The sequence below is a fragment of the Talpa europaea genome (genome assembly GCF_964194135.1).
Source record: "Talpa europaea genome assembly, chromosome: 6".
Taxonomy (NCBI): domain Eukaryota; kingdom Metazoa; phylum Chordata; class Mammalia; order Eulipotyphla; family Talpidae; genus Talpa; species Talpa europaea.
In genome coordinates, this window is record NC_140072.1 from 128,068,845 (window position 1) to 128,086,686 (window position 17,842).

The window sequence follows — 17,842 nt, forward strand, 5'->3', positions numbered from 1 at the left end:
CAAGAATGTGGAGAAAGGAAATCTCTGTACTACTGTGGGAATATAAATTGGTTCAGTCACTATGGAAAACAGTAAGGAAACTCTTGAAAAATTAAAAATAGAGCTACCATATGGTCCAGCAATTCCATTTCTGGGTATTGATGCAAAGGAAACAAAATCACTATCAAAAAATATCAGCACACCCCTGTTCATTGCAGTATCATGTACAATAACTAAAATATGGGCACATCCTAAACAAACCTGAAGTGTCCATTAATACATAAAGAAAACATATATACTTATAGCAATATCTCTCTATATGTATGCTAGAATATTATTCAGTCATAAAAAAATAAGAAAATCTTGCTGCGTGTGACAGTGTGGATAGAAATTCAGGCCATTGTGCTAACTGAAATAAGTCCTACAAAGAAAAGAATGTGATCCCAATTTCATATGGAATCCACCCAGCTCATAGATTACAGAGAACAGATGGGTGGTTGTCTAAGACAGAAGTGTGGGTGGTGGGTGAAATGGTTGAAGGCAATTAAAAGCTACAAATTTCCAGTTATAAGATAAATAAGTCTGGGGCTGTCATATACAGCATGGCAACTATAGTTAATAATATCCTATGGCATATTTGAAAGCCAGTAAGAGAGTAAATATTCAAAGTTCTCATAACATAAAAAAAAAATGAAACTGTGTGGTAATGGATATTACAAATGATTCTGCTGATCATTCCTCATTCTATGCCTATATCAAATCATTTTAATACAATGTAAGATGTCAATAAGATCCCCAATAAACAAAAGAGTAAGGAGGAAACTTTGTAAGTTTGTCAATGACAATTCAAGATCTTAGTGTCCACATTGAAAGAACAGGATCACTAAGGGAGTTTTTATTTTTTAAGATTTATTTATTTATGCATACATGAGCTAGGGGTGAGAGGATTCGCCAGAGAGAGTGGGAGCAGAACAGTCAGATCTAATGAAATACACTGCTGAGGGGAGCAGCGGGCAAGACAGGAGAGTCTGCTGTGCCATGTGGGTCACTTCCCTGGCCAGGAAATCGAACTTGTGCTGCAGTGGCTGTGGATAGCTTCATAGTGCTGTCTTAACCCCTTGCACCACCAGACAGGCCCCTGCTAAGGAGGTTTAAAGGGAAGCGTCATTGCAGTGAAAAAGGAGAGAAAAATCTGAGGACAAAAATACTTCCTCTTATCATCTGTGCTTTTGCTTTCAATATTCTCTTTAAGATGGTAAAACACTTGGAGTTTAGCAAGAAATGGAATATTAGGTAAGCACATGGCTGCTATTTGAGCAGTTTTTAGGTGTTTGATGCAATAGATGGAGTGAGTGAGTGAGGACTAGGTTTGTTGGTCTGGGTTCTGCTGTTTACATTGACTTATTTGCTTACTTTGAGCACAGTGGCAGAGGGGTGGGGGTAGGGATTCTGATTTCCTAAACTATATAACCAACTAATTGATTCAAATAACCCAACTAGATACCAAGACCCTGTAGGAGGAACTTCGGACATAAAGATAAAGACATGGTTCTTACAAAGGTCTTTAAGAACGCCTTATCTTAAATTCTGTGACTTATCATCAAGGCAAATATTAATAGGGTGATAGGAATTATTTAAACATTCCCCGCAAATAACATAAAAAACTATTTGTATGAAGAATCAGCAGTAGAAAATTAAGTAAAGGATTATAGTTGGTAGTATACGCTTTAATGTCCATCAAATGAATGATCAACGGGGTTTACACTTTCTGGTTTGTGATGTAGCTAAACATCTCAAAGACACAAGCATCATCTGCTTGCGTGAATATATTATATTTTATGATATGCAATGCATCATTCTACGAAAATGAAGCCAACATCTAAAAATGGGTCCTGTAGATCCTAATTTCTATACTGTGCTAGGACTACCAGTGACTTATTTTCCCCCACAATTTGCATTTCCTTTTGCAGTGTTGAAGCAAAATAAGCCTCTGTGTTTGCACTGGTTTCGGAATTAAATTAGTTTGTATATTTGTTCTCTCCTCCTCTTCCTGGATCTGGTTTCAAAGTAAACAGTTATTTTCATTAAATTCTCTTTTATTTGGCTTTAGTTCTTTAGTTACTGTAATTATTCTGGGTGGCTGTCCTGTTTTATTTTTGCATCAGATATGTGTGTACTGTTTTAAATTGACTTTAATTGGTTCACTTCCATTTGCTATTGTTTACCTCACTTTGTGGTATTACGATTTCTTTAGCTGGATCTGACTCCTGTCATGGTCTGATATTTTTTTAAGATATTATTTACAGGCCTAAACATCTTACAGGGTTGACAAAATGGGGAAAAGAGAATCATCAATGGATGTTTAGTGAATGTGGACAAATTACAGGGAAGAAACAAAAAATGACATTCATCACAGAGATTGTTTGGAAGTTAATGGCAAAGCAGAGTCTTGAGAAACAGCAGGAATTACCTTGCTTGGTAAAGCCAAAAATGTCAACATCATTTCTTTTTTTAGATTAACCTAGAAATGACCTCTGACTGAAAGTAAACCAGCCATACATTCAATTTTGAGCTAAAAGATCTAAAAAGTTATTTCTACCTAATAAAAAAGTACAATAAGATTCTAAATTCCCACAGAAACTCTTCATGCACCTTATAACACATCAAAAGCTGCCAAGGGGCTATTTATCCTGTAGGCAAGCACTAATAAAGTTATGCAGACATGTGTGCTGGTGTGTAAGGCAGGGGAGTAGAGAGGGAGGGTTTTAAGGCAGGGAGTTTTTGTTGTTAGTAGGAACAGTATAGAGAAAGATTTTGTTTTTTTCTCAAGTTTAACAGCTGTTCATTTCAAACTCTTAACATCCAAGTATTTTTCTAGGGTATAAGACTACAGAAGAACAAAAATGAAGTCCCTATTGTTTGGGGGTCGACAATAATGGGAAACAGATGGCTGACTATACAAATAATAATCCAGTAAGCACTGAGTACTATGCAGTGTACAGCAATGAGATCAGAAGTAGCCAACTGTAAGTGCAAAGACCCTGGGGCAGGAGAGTGCCTGATCATTATGCAAAGCACCTAATAAGTAAAAATGTGAGCAATAGTAGATTAGGCCATGGAGGTGAATGTGGAAAGAGGAACACTTGTATAAATATGATGTCAAACAAAAAAATTAAACAAATGACTGGCAAATCTGGTTTGAAAACTTGTTAATTTCTGCAAAGCAAACTGCTATGCAAACAGTAAACGTATCTAGAATAGAAAATGGTTAATTTATGTCACCCAAGAGCTGGTGTCCTGAATGTACTAAAAAAAAAAGTAATTTCTTTCCATCAATATAAAAAATCAGTAATCCAAAAGGAAAACAGGTGGACATAAATATGAAGAGAAAAAGCCCATAGAAATGACTTCTCAACATATTAAAGGATGTTCAGCTTCACTAACAATGAGGGACATTCAAGTTAAAACCACACTAAGATGCCAGTTTCCTGCCTTATCAGATTGGCAAAGATGGAAACATTTGATCTTCACCTCTGGGCATTTGAGGACTGGAGACCCAGACATCATTTTATGGATGTCAGGAATGTAAACAGGGACAGCCGTCCCAGGGGGAAGCTGGGTACTAACCATCGAGATTTTAAAAGCCCATTTCTTTGACCCAGCAGTTTCGCTTCCAAGGTTCCATCCAACAGATTTATTTGTACACATGTTAAACAAATTATGTACAAGGATATTCACTGTGGCATTATTTGTAATGGCAGGAAACCACAGGACGTGCTTGGTAGTGAGAAAGGAATTAAAAGCCAGGGGTGGAGTTGGATGATGAATCTCCCTTGAAACATGAACCCTTGCAAGTTCTTGAGCAGAGAAAATGAAAGCAAGACCGTGTTGGTAATAACATGTTTGCCATTAATGTCAGGATGGATGGTTTGTGGAGAGGACCTGGTAACAACTTCAATGTCATTTGAAGAGTTTTGCTGGAGCCCTAAGTGGGGCCCCCAGTAGAGTCAGAGCAGCAGGAGCGGTAGTAGACAAGGCTACTGAAGTGGGCAGGGATGTGCTTATGAAGGGCCTTTCTTATGTCAAGCTAAGAGGTTCGGACTTTATCCTGAAGGCTGTGTCAACCTCTCTGGCAAGGCACTGACCTAATGAGATTTGCATTTTTAAAACACAGCTCTGCTGACAACGTCAGAGAAGAGATGACAGAGCAGCAAAGCCAGAAGTGGGAAGAGGGATTAGAAATTCAGAAACAGTTCAGAAAGGAGAAAATACTCCCCCTGTTGAGAAGTCTTCTTCATCAGAATTCTGAAAGTTAAAATGCCTTAACAATACAATTGCCTTAAAAAAATTTTTTAATCTTAAAAAAAAAAAGTTTTCTGATTCGGTAAGTTTAAGTTCCCTTTGCTGGTTATTCACGTCATGCCTGCCTGCTGCTGTTGTGTATTCCTGAGTCTCCATTAGCTGTGCCCTCCTTCTGGGTCTCTCCAGAATATGCTGCTGTCCAAGATCTCACAAGCATTTAAATGAATAGATTTGGGTGAAGGGAAAGGATGGTGGTCTCTGAGGCCCACCCCAGCAAGCCTGGTGGAAAAGAGCATCCCTTAATTATATCCATGCTGTGCGCCTGTACAGAGACACCGAAGTTGGGCTTTTTTTTTTTTTCTCTTAATGAATAACTGGGTGCCAATGATTGAATTTTCAGGGTGCTCTTCAAATCACCCAATTTCTTTTTATTACTTTGCCAGCTTCTCTGTGGGGGGAAAAGCATCTTGGTTAGGCTAAAACCATGGTGTTGCCAAGGTAAGAGAGGGTGAGCATAGCCTCCAAAGAAGACTGCTATGGGATTCTGGTCAAACAAGAAGACAGATTGTACTGGTCCATTTCATTTTTTGAAGAGCAGATTATTAGTAGGACACATTTAGAAGATTGAATAAGGACTTTGAAATGATATGGTATTATCATAACTCAAATTTCTGTCAAAGAAAGAGCATATCTTTGTAAAGTTTGTCTAGTTTACCTTCAAAAAGATCCTAAACTCAAAAAGATCCTAAACACAACAGAGTTGGCAAGTGTAGACGTCTACAAACCCCCCACCTCTGCAATCCTGAGGGCATCATGAGGGGCCTGGCACATAATAAATACTTTTTATGTTAAATTGAGCTGATTTTAATGGAATTTTCCTTATTTTTCCAGCTTTATTGGGATATAATTGACATATAACACTGAATAAGTTTCAGGTGCATTTGACACATTATATATCACAAAGTGATTTTCACAATAAGGTTAGGTTTTCATCTCGCATAGTTGCCTTGTGTGAATGTATGTGTGGTGAGGAAACTTAAGGTCACTTCTTTTAACAACTTTCAACTATACAAGGTTGTTTTCAGAACTGTAGCACCATGCTGGACACCACCTCCCCACTCACACCCCCAACTGAAGTTTCGGGGTACTTTCTATAAGTCCTTGCTTCAGGAAAGCTTACTGATACCTCATTTATAAAGGAAGGCTTTCCTTCTTGCCTTCTTCAAAACATTTTGAAAGTTATTCACTTGTTAAAATCAGGAGAATTCAGCAAAGTCATTTCTACATTTACATCTCCTTTTCTCAAGGAGTATGTCTGATCATATAAAATCACACTTAATATTTATATCCTAGGGAAGCATAAACATACAACAAAATGGTTTTCAACTCAGTACCACCCAGCAAACAGAGATAATATCTCACTCCCCGTTTCTACTGCTAAGAAATAAATTATCCCCAAATTTAGCAGCTTAAAATAATAGCCACAGTTTTCTCCCCAAAATAAGTTTATTTATTTTTATAAATAATGCATTCAAGTAATTGAAATTTAATTTGTTCATTTGGAATTTTATCATCACACAGGCAATAATAGTTTAGAAAGGTTTTCCTTTTTAATGTCCTATTTTATTTTGTTATGTTCTTTTAAACATTGTTAGGATATTTAGAGAAAAATATTTCATCCAGAATGAGAATTGATGCCTTATTTAATATCAGATATCATTAACAAAGTTTTTCCTACATTGCACAAAATCACTAGAAAATTACATCATCCAGAAAGTAACTAAGATTCTCAAGTGCAACCACCAAATTTTATTTTATTTTTTTTTTTGATCTTAATTTTTCCTTGTTATTTTATTTTTTTTTTTTATAAATTTTATTGTTATATTCCCCATACAATTGCAGCCCCCCATTCTGACCCCAATCCCTCCCCTCCCGCCCCCGCCCCCCTAAAAGTGTCTCTGGTTCATAGTTTTTTGTTGATTTTGATTTTCACTTTCTTATAGTTATTCATTTTCCTGGTCCATTATTTAAGTTTTCTAGATTCCTGCTATGAGTGAGACCATCCGGTATTTTTCTTTTTCTTTTTGGCTTATTTCGCTGAGCATGATCCCTTCCAGCGCCATCCATGTTGCAGCAAATTGCATGTGTTTATCTTTTTTGAATGCTGAGTAATATTCCATGGTATATATGTACCACATCTTCTTGATCCAGTCATCTATTTTTGGGCATTTGGGTTGTTTCCAAAGCTTAGCTATTGTAAACAGTGCTGCTATAAACATAGGGGTGCAGGTGTTCGCAACTACCAAATTTTATAAAACAGTTACTATATTTGTTCTAGGAGATGTTATACAAGGAAGAATATAATTTAATCAATTGAATAGCCACAGTTTTATAAAACACTGTAGTACTGTAGATCAGAAATTCTGGCAAGGCTCAGCTGGCAGATTCTTCTGGCATACTCAGTGTTGAGTTGAGTCATCAGGTCATAATCACCTGGTAAATGAGCTCTTCTGGAAGGTTCTAGTGGCCTCATTCATGTGTCTGACCCTTTGGGCACTTACCTCAGTCTACTGGAGCTGATATAACAAAAATGCCATCCTCTGGGTCACTTCAACAGAATTTTTTTCTCATAGTTTTGGAATCTGGGGAATCCAAGATCAAGGTGACAGCACATTTGATGTGGATGAGAACAAGCTTCTTAGTTCAGTCTTCTTGCTGTCCTCACACTCACCTGGCAGAAGGGATGAGGGATGTTCTAGGGTCAGCTGCTCCATTTTGAGTGCACCCCTTGGACTTGAGCTGTTACACCAGCTGAGCCAACACCACGTCTTCATGGATCTGTGTGCACCAGATCCCCTTGCTGAGAAACCAATTATTTTCAATCCACCTAGATATTATTTTCCATTTAGAAACCCAGGATATTTATACACCTTGAGCAAAGCAACAATCTTTATTTAGAGAGAAACAAAACCTGGACTACACAGAAGATATGTGCAGAGACTACCCGCGGATCATTAGCTGACATACAACCACAGCCCGGGTTTAATTGGCAATAGATAACCGTTCCAAGAGTACAGTTAAAAATAATGTTCCAAATACTTCAAAATACAAACAGCCTGGAGATAATTAAGATAGCACAGGACGGCAGCCTCCGGAGTAAATTATGGCCGTGTTGTGACTTAATTGGTTTCAGAGAAACTTACCAGCTACTGCCCCCGTGTCGCAGAAGGACTGTGTGTTTTCTTCATTTGGAGAAGAGAGAGTTCCGACTTACCTCAGCCCCAGAGCAGAGGGAGCTTCTCCTGACACCTGTGTGCACACTTGCGCAGCAGGTAGGAGGCAATAGGTCAAGGAGAATGTCCTTGACTGTTCCCCTGGCCATGTAGACTCTCTCCACGTGGGGTCTGACACTGAGGAAGAGTCACTATCTGATCCCGAGTCTCCCCTGAGACAATTTCTTCCCCCGTAATTTGTCTAGACTCCTAGAGGCAGCTGCTAACCGAAGGATGCTTTAAAGTGTGGGTGTGAAGATCTAGAGGAGTTATCTGGAAAAAGCTACTTTCCTTCTGTGGCCCTGGGGATTCCTGGTGTGCACACTTAGAACAAAAGTGGGGACTTGGGGGGGGGAGTGTTGTTGGTAGCAGAGGGTAAAGGGTATTTTCATCACATTTTTTTTCTACTTTTGGACTTCTCGATAACATTTCTTCTTTTGCATTGGTTTATTTGAGCTTCTATCAGCTGACCTATTTTTTAACTTTGTAATAAGAAACAAGTAAGCCCAGAAAAACATCTTTTATGCCCCTTTATCAGCCTTCTCTCTTTCTTGCCAAAACCCTGTGTGTTTTTATAATCGGTAACTACATGCTATTTTATCTAGACATTTAGTGCACAATCTTATCTGAGCTGTTGCAGAAATTAGAATTCATGCTTTTCTAAATATAGTATCATGTTTCCATAGATGGTGTATATTAATGGTATTTAATGATTTGATTTTGATCTATTTTGATTAATAACTACTTCCATAGTCAATCAGCTCTGTGACCCTTACTTCCTTTCTTAAGTCATGATGTAAGATCCTGCTGTGTTCTCTAAGGGAAAACTCAGAAAATTGGTTGTTAGGGCTTCTCTAACAGAGTGATGGGTCTGAGGGATTAGGGAACCGAGTGCTAAGTGTTGCCTGGATCTTTTACTCCAGGCCATTCTTCAGAGGGCAAAGAAAGGACTCAGTTCTGGGGTCTGGCCAAAAGTGCCAGCTAGTATAAAAGCTAAGACTATTTAGAGGGTCTGGTGCTCTTTAAAAATGTGACTCTGCTTCCAGACAGGACCATACCTTTCTTATTAAAAAAAATTCTGTCTTAAAAGTTTATTCATATGCCCAATTCATAACTACTTATAACCTTGAAAAATTTTTGCTCTTGGACTTTGGTTGATCATGGTTGGAAAAGTTACAAAAATGTTTTGGTTTCCTCACAGTAATACTATAAAACAGCTACTATAAATAGTGTGTTACATTAATAATATATTACATTTGGAAAGCAGATAATATGATATATGTATGATATATCTCCAGTTGCATGCTTAAAATATTCATGCACAAAAGAAAAAAAAAAAACAGGGTACATAGACCAAGCTGTTTCAAGTATTATTCTGGGAAGCAGCAATTTGGGTGTATTTTTCACCTTTTTTTTATTCTATATTTTGTAAGGGTTTGGTAGTAAACATGAAATAAAGACAGTGTTTTAAAATTGGCTCCTACAAAGCTTTTAACAAATGAAATTCGTGAGGTATGTTGGGTCTATGTGTTCAAATTCTACACTGTGCTGTCTAGTATGGTAGCCGCTTGGCTCAAGTGGATATTTAAAATTATATGTAAATTCATGAAAAGCAAAATAATTTATTAGCAGTTGAATTCTTAGGTCACATTAGCCACATTTCAAACTTTAATAGCTGTTCTCTCATCTTCACAGAAAGTTCTATTCTGTAGTCCTAGTGGAGATGTAGTTTACCAAACTATACCCACAACGCTAAGTACATGCGTGAGCCAGTTTTCAGAGGCATAAGAATAGGCATATTCCCTTTGCCATAGATGCACAGAGACTCCCCATCATCAGTCCCTTTCAGACATCAATCTGTGGTCCAATAAATTCAAAAGCTTTATCCCATAGTCATTTTACCTACTGACTAAAAGGGAGCTCAAGGCCAGAACGCTAAGTCCTGGCTCACAGCTCTAGTCACCATATATCCCTACTACCATCCCCTCCAGAAAATAAAGGCTTCCCAAGAATACGTCAATTCAGTATAATTTCATAGACAATTTTTGAGAACTTACAGTTCTCTATTATGATAGGCACCATAATAAGCACTGGGTATCGAAAACCAAGTAAGAGACTCTTCCTTAACCCCACAGGGTGTCAAAGTACAAGAACGGGAAGGCATGCTGGGTAAATAAAAGCTCAACGTAGGGACATAGCTGTTATTTATGGGAAACCCAGAAATGCTTCACACACAGGAATATGCTTGTGCTGGGGCTTGAGCTTTATGCATCTGAGTTCACAAATTAGCACTTCTTCACTCGTCTCAATTTCCCCATGCTGCAGAAGAAAAGAGGTTAGACTATATTTGAAATACAGTCAACCCTGACCTAATATTGCTGTTGCTATTTCTTCACATCACGAGGGATCATTCGATATGTTCAACTTTTTAAATTTGAAGGAGTTTTCTCATTTTCAGCCTCCGTTCTATACCTGTAAACTCATTTTAAGTCTTCAAATGAAATAAAATGCTACTTTCAGATTTAGTCATCCATTCCATTCTGGATTACATAAAAACAAATAAAGCATCTGGGTGACTGACTTGTGTTGGCAATGTCAAAACCCAGGGTAACAACCTGGAGCACCCTGTTCTCAAATCATCTTTATTTTCACAGATGCGATGCTCTTGGTGGCCGAGCGACTGGAAGGACCTTTCAACATCGAGTCGGTCATGGACCCCATAGACGTCAAGATCTCCGAAGCCATCATGAACATGCAGGAGAACAGCATGCAGGTGTCGGCAAAGGTATTTGCATTAGTCATACATCTTCTAATGAGGAAAGTGCAGTAATCTGAAAATGAAGTAACTAGATATGTCGGCTGGGATTAGAAATTCTAATACGTTGTCAGTGAGCTTTTCCTGTCAAGCTACAAATTTGCTACTTCATTAAAAATGTCTAGCAAAATGGCACTGAGAAAGGAAGCAATCTTTTATTTCACAACTACTCAGTCATGAAGAAATTATTGGCTGCTAAAAAGTTTCAGAGAGACTCAAGTCCACGGACTAATCCCTCACATTTGTAAGCAATTTGGGGGGAATTTTCTTTATAATGCTGGAAATCTCGGCACACCCTCGCCCTGTTCTCTCTCTAGTAACGCCTAATTATATCTTCAGCTGCAGAGAGCAGGCAAATGTTCTATATTTTCAATTGTAAATAATTAAACATTCCCTCTGACTTCCTTTTTTAAGACTATGCTGTGAGCTTCTTTAATGAATCTTCAGGGGTAAATGTGCCTTTGTATGAAGTCAAGCGCACATTAAAAGGAAAAAAGGGTAGTACATTTTCATAAATCATATGAGACAGGCTTCTAGCTGGGCAGCTGCAGAACACAAATACCAGGTGCACAATTTTTATTTGTCCCCACCCAGTTGAAGATTAACAGGACCCCCCTTCAACAAAATTGAGAAGGTGCAGTGGTCTCCAGTCTCTGCCTTCATCACGACTTCTCTCCCACTTTGACACTGCACAATGCGCCTCTGTTCTTTTTACCAGTCTCCCTGTCATGAAACACCAGCCAAATCTATATCAGTCCTTGAAACCTGGTGACGGAGTGCATTTTAATTGAAAGTCATTCACACAGATCTATGTCAGGCAAAGAGTTGCATGTTTAACTTTCTTCCGTGAAAAAAAAATCTTTGTGAAAGTGATTTCAAATATAATCAAGGAGAGGAAGACAGGTGAGGGTGGAATACTGCCCAGCAGAAACAGAGCCAGGGCATCCGTCTTGGTTTTCCCTGGCTGAGTGTGAGTCAAAGCAGATTTGGGCTTTTCAGAGAGAACTGGTAGGAGGTAGGGTAAGAAAGAACCTGATTTGGGTTCCTCTCTCACTTTGGGAGCTGGGTGGGCTGAGAGTTTCCTAGACCTTGTTCTGGGTTTTAATGAGCTTGGGTAGCCTGCGAAAAGGAAGATGCTCCAAATTAGCATCTCCTGGTGGGCAAATAACACATGTGGGGGTTCCATGAAAAGCTGCCTCTGCCTTTCCTGTGCAAAAATAGCCATCATCTGTTTCTCTCAAATCTATTGCCTAGAAAAGACTTAAGGTGTTTTTTGCTTGTTTTTTGCGTGGCAAACCCAGCAACCAGGCACTCGAGTAGGTGCTCAGTTTGCTGATGTTCAAAGTGCTCCGGAGAAGCAGGCATGAAAAATCAGTGTCTGTGATTTGAAACCAGCACACACATCTTAAGAAGTGGAGGTTTCCTTTGGTGTGGATGTGCACATGGTCGAGTCAAGTTATTTTGTTGAAAATTCTCTAAGAAGTAAAATGGATTCTCTTTATTAACTTGAATGTGGATGAGACAATTTTTTAGAATTTGTACCACTCTTTTATAACAGTCTTGCAACTCATAGGGAATGTATTTTTATTTTTTTTAAGTTTTTTTTTATTTTTTTTAAGATTTATTTATTTATACAAGCACTGGGTACAGTAAGAAGCATGGGAGGGTGAGAGAATTAAACAGAGCCAGAGAAGGGAACAGAACAGGCAGACTGACGAAATACACTGCTGAGGGGAGCAGCAGGCGCGGCAGGAGAGGTCTGCGCACCATGTGGGACCCTCGCCCCGGCAGCCGGGGATCGAACTGGCAGTGCAGAGGCTGCGGGCAGCTTCACAGCCCATTGCTCAAACGCTGTGCTACTGGGGGGACCCCGGGAATGTACTTTTAAAAAAATACACAGATGTCTGTATAAAAAATGTACAAAATCAAGAGTAGAAACAATACAGGGCATGTCAGAGTACACATGAGGATACATTATGGAGGTTCATAAATAAAGGTACAAAAGATGTTAAATGAGCGAAAATGACAACAAAAAGAGAAGTGTATCTGGTAGCATAAGGGAGGAAATGGAGTGAGTTAAGGAAGGGGGGAGGAGAGGAGAGCAGGGAGCCTTTGCAGGAGGCAGTCTCTGATCTGGAAGAGGGCAGAGACAGGACCAAAACCAGACTTTACTGTAGTAGAGAGGTAAAAAGTGGTTGAAATTTGGATCCATTTAACAGCAAACACCAACAGGATTTGCTGATGGGATAGTTATGGTCTGAAGAAGTTTTTATTTCATCAAGAGTGGAATTTGCAAATACATGGTTTCATTTTCCATAGAAGCCACATCTATGAAATTTGCTTGAACTCTAATCTAAATTCTGCATTCTTGCTAAGAAGTGGATGGCTGCATTTTTTTTTTCTTTTTCCAAAGAAGCTTTACTCATTTCATACAGTCTCATACAGTAAGAAGTTCTAGATTTCCAAACTTCCCCTGGAATATTTGCATAACCAGACACTTCATTAATTTCTAACAAGCAAGCTTTGGATGACAGGTAACTATTTCCTAATTGGGGACCAACTTCCTGAGAGTTGTAAAGCTTACAAATTAAAATGACATGTTACTTCCGGATATGAACAGCAACTTCTCCTTAGAAAACCATTTGCTTTATGTAGCAGTTACCAGTAGAACACATAACCAGACCTTCTTTCAGAAAAGCAATAATTTTTCCGACTCGTATTTGCTGAGTCTTGCTGCCAGGGTATGCTTGACATGGTTCTTGTTAATGCAATATTTGTAACTATGCTTGTGATCAGGTAGATCTTCCTCCTTCTTTTCCAGGTAAGGAAACTAGGACTTAGAAAAGTTAGAGAACTTACAAAGGTCTCCTGTACTTGAAGGAGTAGCCGATTCCAGAGTTGACCTGGCTAGTCACTGCATTTTAATGATGGGGCTGCCCACTGTGCCAGTCTCATGCAAGGGTGGGGTTCAGTCAAAATCTGCTGTACAAGAAAGTTCAGTAGCCTTCAGTAAAACCAGCCAGAGAAGGTAAGAAAACACAGTTGTCTTTGGCAGGAGGATTTAAGGTCCCTGTTTGTCTGGTTCCCTCTGCCTAGTACTTCCCATCTTACAAAATTCTAGTGAAATGCTTCTCTTAGCTAGCTCTGTTATTCATTACTTCTAACCTGTCCTAGAGGGTTAAGAGTATAAAATAAGAAAGCCCACATTTTTCTCCCTTCTATCTGAAGGCAAAAGATAAACAAACCACGATTTCAGAGATGACATTTCCCTCCCCTAACGCAGTAGTTGTCATTCTGTCTCTAGGAGGGAACAGCCAACCTTTTGTACCTAATCATTAAGATCCTGAATGAGGGAGATGCACAAGCTCATGGAAAAATTTATTCTCATTTTGTATGTTCAAGCTCCAATCTTGTCTTAGATGTGCTTTTGTAGGTATTGTCAGATCTGTTTTCCTCTCATTTTTAGTCCACAGCTAAGCTATTGGGGGTAAAGCACACTCACAATCTTGTCAAAAAAATATGTCAGTTATACCGAGTTGTATAGTCATGGTACAATGTTTAGGAATATCATTGGAGCACACTTCCCGAACTCTTAATTTGTGTATCTTTTCTACAATATTCATATGATATATATGTATACAAGATTCATATATCATTGTTACAGGGCAGGATGAGGGACACCCCAGAACCCCCAACCTGCACTCTAAATAGGTTCTGCTGTCTGCCACATCAAGACAAAACATTCTGTAATGCATAAGACCTTCAATAGAAGGGAGCTTTAATACACTTAGTGTGCAATAGAGTAGGAAAAGAATAAGTTACCAAATTAAGCACTCGGTGTGACCCATCCCCTCATGGGTAAATGCCCAGCCAAACAGGATTAGCCCAAACTAGGGCCACTGAGGCCTGAAGGGCTTAGCCCTCTGCCACAGGGCTAAGGCCCCTCCTGGCGGGGACCCACAGTAAAGGGACAGAATTGGCCCAGCACATCTGGAACAGAAGGAGAAATATCAAAATCAAGATAAAAGCTGCCATTGTCAACCTCCCACTGGTCTCTTACCCACCTCTGTTTCACCCAGTTCAAGTCCAAGAAGCAAGTGCGGCTTCTTCACGTGTCTCTCACTCCATGGGCCTCCACCAAGTCTCCTTCTGGCTCCATCCTGCTTCCTTCCTTCCCCAGTCTCCTCTCCAGCTTCTCCTCCTCCCTGCTCAGCTCCACCCTTCCTTGGATGGGACAGGGAACTTGGAACCTCCCCTTTTCCTGGGGACCACCCTGTTACAATATGGCTAGATAATAGTATACAATAATATAAATGTTATATATATTTTAAAACTATATTAAAACTTTTCTTGCTTCCTTTCTGGAAAAATAATCACCTGGCAACAATGACAAGCTGCCATTGGCTGAGCAACTCCTGCATTCATTCAATAAACACCCTGCCATGCATCAGACATGAGGAATACAGCAGGGACAAAACAATTTTCTGCTCCCTGTCATTCCCTTTCTCGGTGTCCTATATATTCATTTCAAATCCTCACTACAATTTTGTAAAGCATTCATTTCCTTGTTTTAAAGGTAAAGCGTTTTACCTTTACAGAGATTCAGTGGGAAGCCTGAGGTCATGCAACTAACAAGGGGCAGAGTTGAAATTGAAGCTCAGAACTTTCTGATTGAAAGAAGTAGATTGCTGGAGGCGATTATGCTAAGCAAAATAAGCCAGAAGGAGAAAGATAATACTGGATGGTGTCGCTTATATGTGGAATACAGAGAAACCAAACAAAGGGTCAGACAAAGACAAATTTTAAAACCAAGCTTTGAAAGCTGACCGTTGAGCTGAGGCATCCAGTAGGGGGGTTAGGAGGACCTGAGAACAGGGTGGAGAGGCAGTTGAGGGACTCTGGTGGAGGACTGTGAGTATCTTGGTGGTGGGTGTGCTACGGGGACTACACCTGAGGAGGGAGAGCCTATACTTCAAAAAAACTAACAGTGCTGCAAACCAATAGTACTATTATGAAAAATATATTTTAAAAAAAAGAAATAGATCTCTCCAGCATGCCACTGTTTCCTCAGTAAGCATCTTCCACCAGGACGAGATAAGCCACCATCCAAGGAGGGCTGCTGCCTGCCTCACCCAGTGGGGACTTCGTGGTGAGACATGCAGGCTGCTAGTTCTTCAAGCCCCACCAAGCTTATTATATTCACCAGCTTCACAGTCCCCATCCAAGATAGCAAGGCTACCAATTCCACGACCCATCCAAATCCAAGGAGATCAGAGCTCTGCAGATTTGTGCAAAGCACCCAAGGGAAGGAAGACCAGAATGTGCTGAGTTCCCGCCTGTGAATTTCAGTGTGTTGATAATCTCCTTCCCATCCTATCAGAGAAGATGAAACTGATCTCACTAGATATAATTCAAGTATATTAGGAATAATTTTAGACCTAATCCAGGAAAAGATTGGTTTGTCAGATATAATCTAAATTAAGGAGGAAGACTTATTAAATTCCAATTGAGACCATCCATTCAATTAATACTTATTACAGACGAGGGTAGAACCCATTACCAAAAGCAGGATGGCCTTCAGGTACTTAATTTTCTCCAGACAATTCTTTCTGAATCTACAGCTCAAATGAAGATAGAGGAAAAAAAAAAAAAAAAAACTAAGAGAATAGAAAAGAGAATGTAATAATTTCTGCCTCTAGCCAGTGGGTCTTAGTTTCCTCATCTGTAAAAAGAGAGGTTGATCTAAATGTCCTGTTTCCAGCTCTAACTGATTACAGTTTCACGAACATTATCTTGGCTCATTATTAGGTTTCATGGACTAGCATTCAGATATTACTCTTTTCTCTGAATCTTTTCCTTTCAAATCATTCAGGTATAAATAATGTATTAGCGGTTCATCCGGGACATACATACTTTCAGACATAAGAACATTGTTTAGAATTTATTCCAAGAGCATTTGTCTTGCTTTCTTTGGATCCCTGTGTCATGTGTACCCTAGTTAATTAGTGAGAATTACCCCTGTGCTGTGGTTATCTGTGTGCTTGCTTACTTTTCCCTGGGATTTTAAGCTATTCCAGACCTATAGCTTCATCGTCTCATTCTTATTTTCCACAGTCATCCTCACGTATATTTTTACACCTGGAGGAAGAAAACATTTGGCTGAGATAAATAAGAAAATGAAAGTAAAATTCCAGAGAGACTTCAAAGATAAGGCATAGGAAATATTTGAAAATATACTTGAAGTTAGCCTAGTAGTCTTTAAAATAGCGTAGCGGTTACCAGATCAGATTTTGACATCAAGGCAAAGTGCAATCTATTTTTTTCACTAGTAGTGTGACTTGGGAAAAATTATTTCTCTGTCTTAAAAAATTCTGCGTACACTCATTTAACTCCCATTAAAAGTGAGAATTCTGGGCCTCCCCTGGTGGTGCAACGGTTGAGCACAGGGTTGTGAGGCTGCCCGCAGCCTCTGCAGCGCTAGTTTGATCACCGGCAGGGGTCCCACAAAAAAAAAAAAAAAAAAAGTGAGGATGCTAATAGAACTGTTACAGGGCAGCCCCGATACAAAACGGGGTGCCTGACTGTGGGTCCTCACCCACGCACTTAAAAGGACTTACCAATGCTCTCCTGCAGGCACACACAAAAGGTTAATAAAAGGTTTATTTACAAGGGAAGGGGAAATGAGGAAATGTACAGCTCAGGGAGGAAAGTGGGAGACAAAGTTTTAAATGCGTCCTACCCGATCCGCCGATCTGGAATCCCAAATGGCGCTCTGAGAGCTGGCCGCGAGCCAGGGGCCGTGAAGCCAGGAGGCGAGCGATAGCAAGCCACCCCAAGGCCCACGTGTCTGGTCTTTATACCAAACCTGGCTGCTTAACTCCACCCTCAGGTCCCAGCCACCTTCCCTTTGGTGGTGACGGGATTTGTCTTTCCCAATGTCCTGATGGCTTTGGTCTGGTGTTGGGGTGGAGTCCACAAAGCCTGCATGGAATTAGCTCAGGACTTCCTTTCCCCAACAGCACCTCCTCATAGGGTCATTTGGTAGAAAAATAATATATACAAGGGACTTAGCATGGACTATGTCAAATCCAAATCATTCAGAAAAGCAAAGCGTTTTAATAGCTTATTATTACAATGTCTGTGATAATGTCTATGTAAATGCTAAAGGCGTCATTAGTATGTTTTTGTCTCATCCTTGATGGTCTATGAGCTCATCTTCAGCATCTACCACCAGAGGAGAGTCTGATATATACACACTGCTTTTAAATCCACTCGTGCCTGTTTCATTTTCAATGGCAGAGAATTCCCTCGCAGGACAGTCACCTGGCCTGTGGTATTGCAAGACTTGGCTCTGAATGAATGTCTCGTGAGCAAGACTTTTAGAAGAAAGCAGACTCCAGGGGAGAGAGGAGCAGGTAGAGACCCCAGTGTACACCCTGCTTCTTCTGCTCTGTCAGCATCAGCAAGGCCAGCC

At 39.7% G+C, this 17,842-nt stretch overlaps 1 protein-coding gene across 2 annotated transcripts in view; it reads left to right on the forward strand.

Moving 5' to 3' along the window:
• Positions 1 to 17,842, forward strand: part of GPC6 (glypican 6) — a gene marked incomplete at its 3' end in the record, with an annotated part of 1,013,029 nt that overhangs the window by 904,088 nt on the left and 91,099 nt on the right. For both annotated transcript variants that reach the window (XM_084234499.1, XM_084234500.1), the window contains exon 5: positions 10,208 to 10,338. In XM_084234499.1, the coding sequence (XP_084090625.1) occupies positions 10,208 to 10,338 (131 nt within the window). The remainder of the gene's footprint in view (positions 1 to 10,207; positions 10,339 to 17,842) is intronic.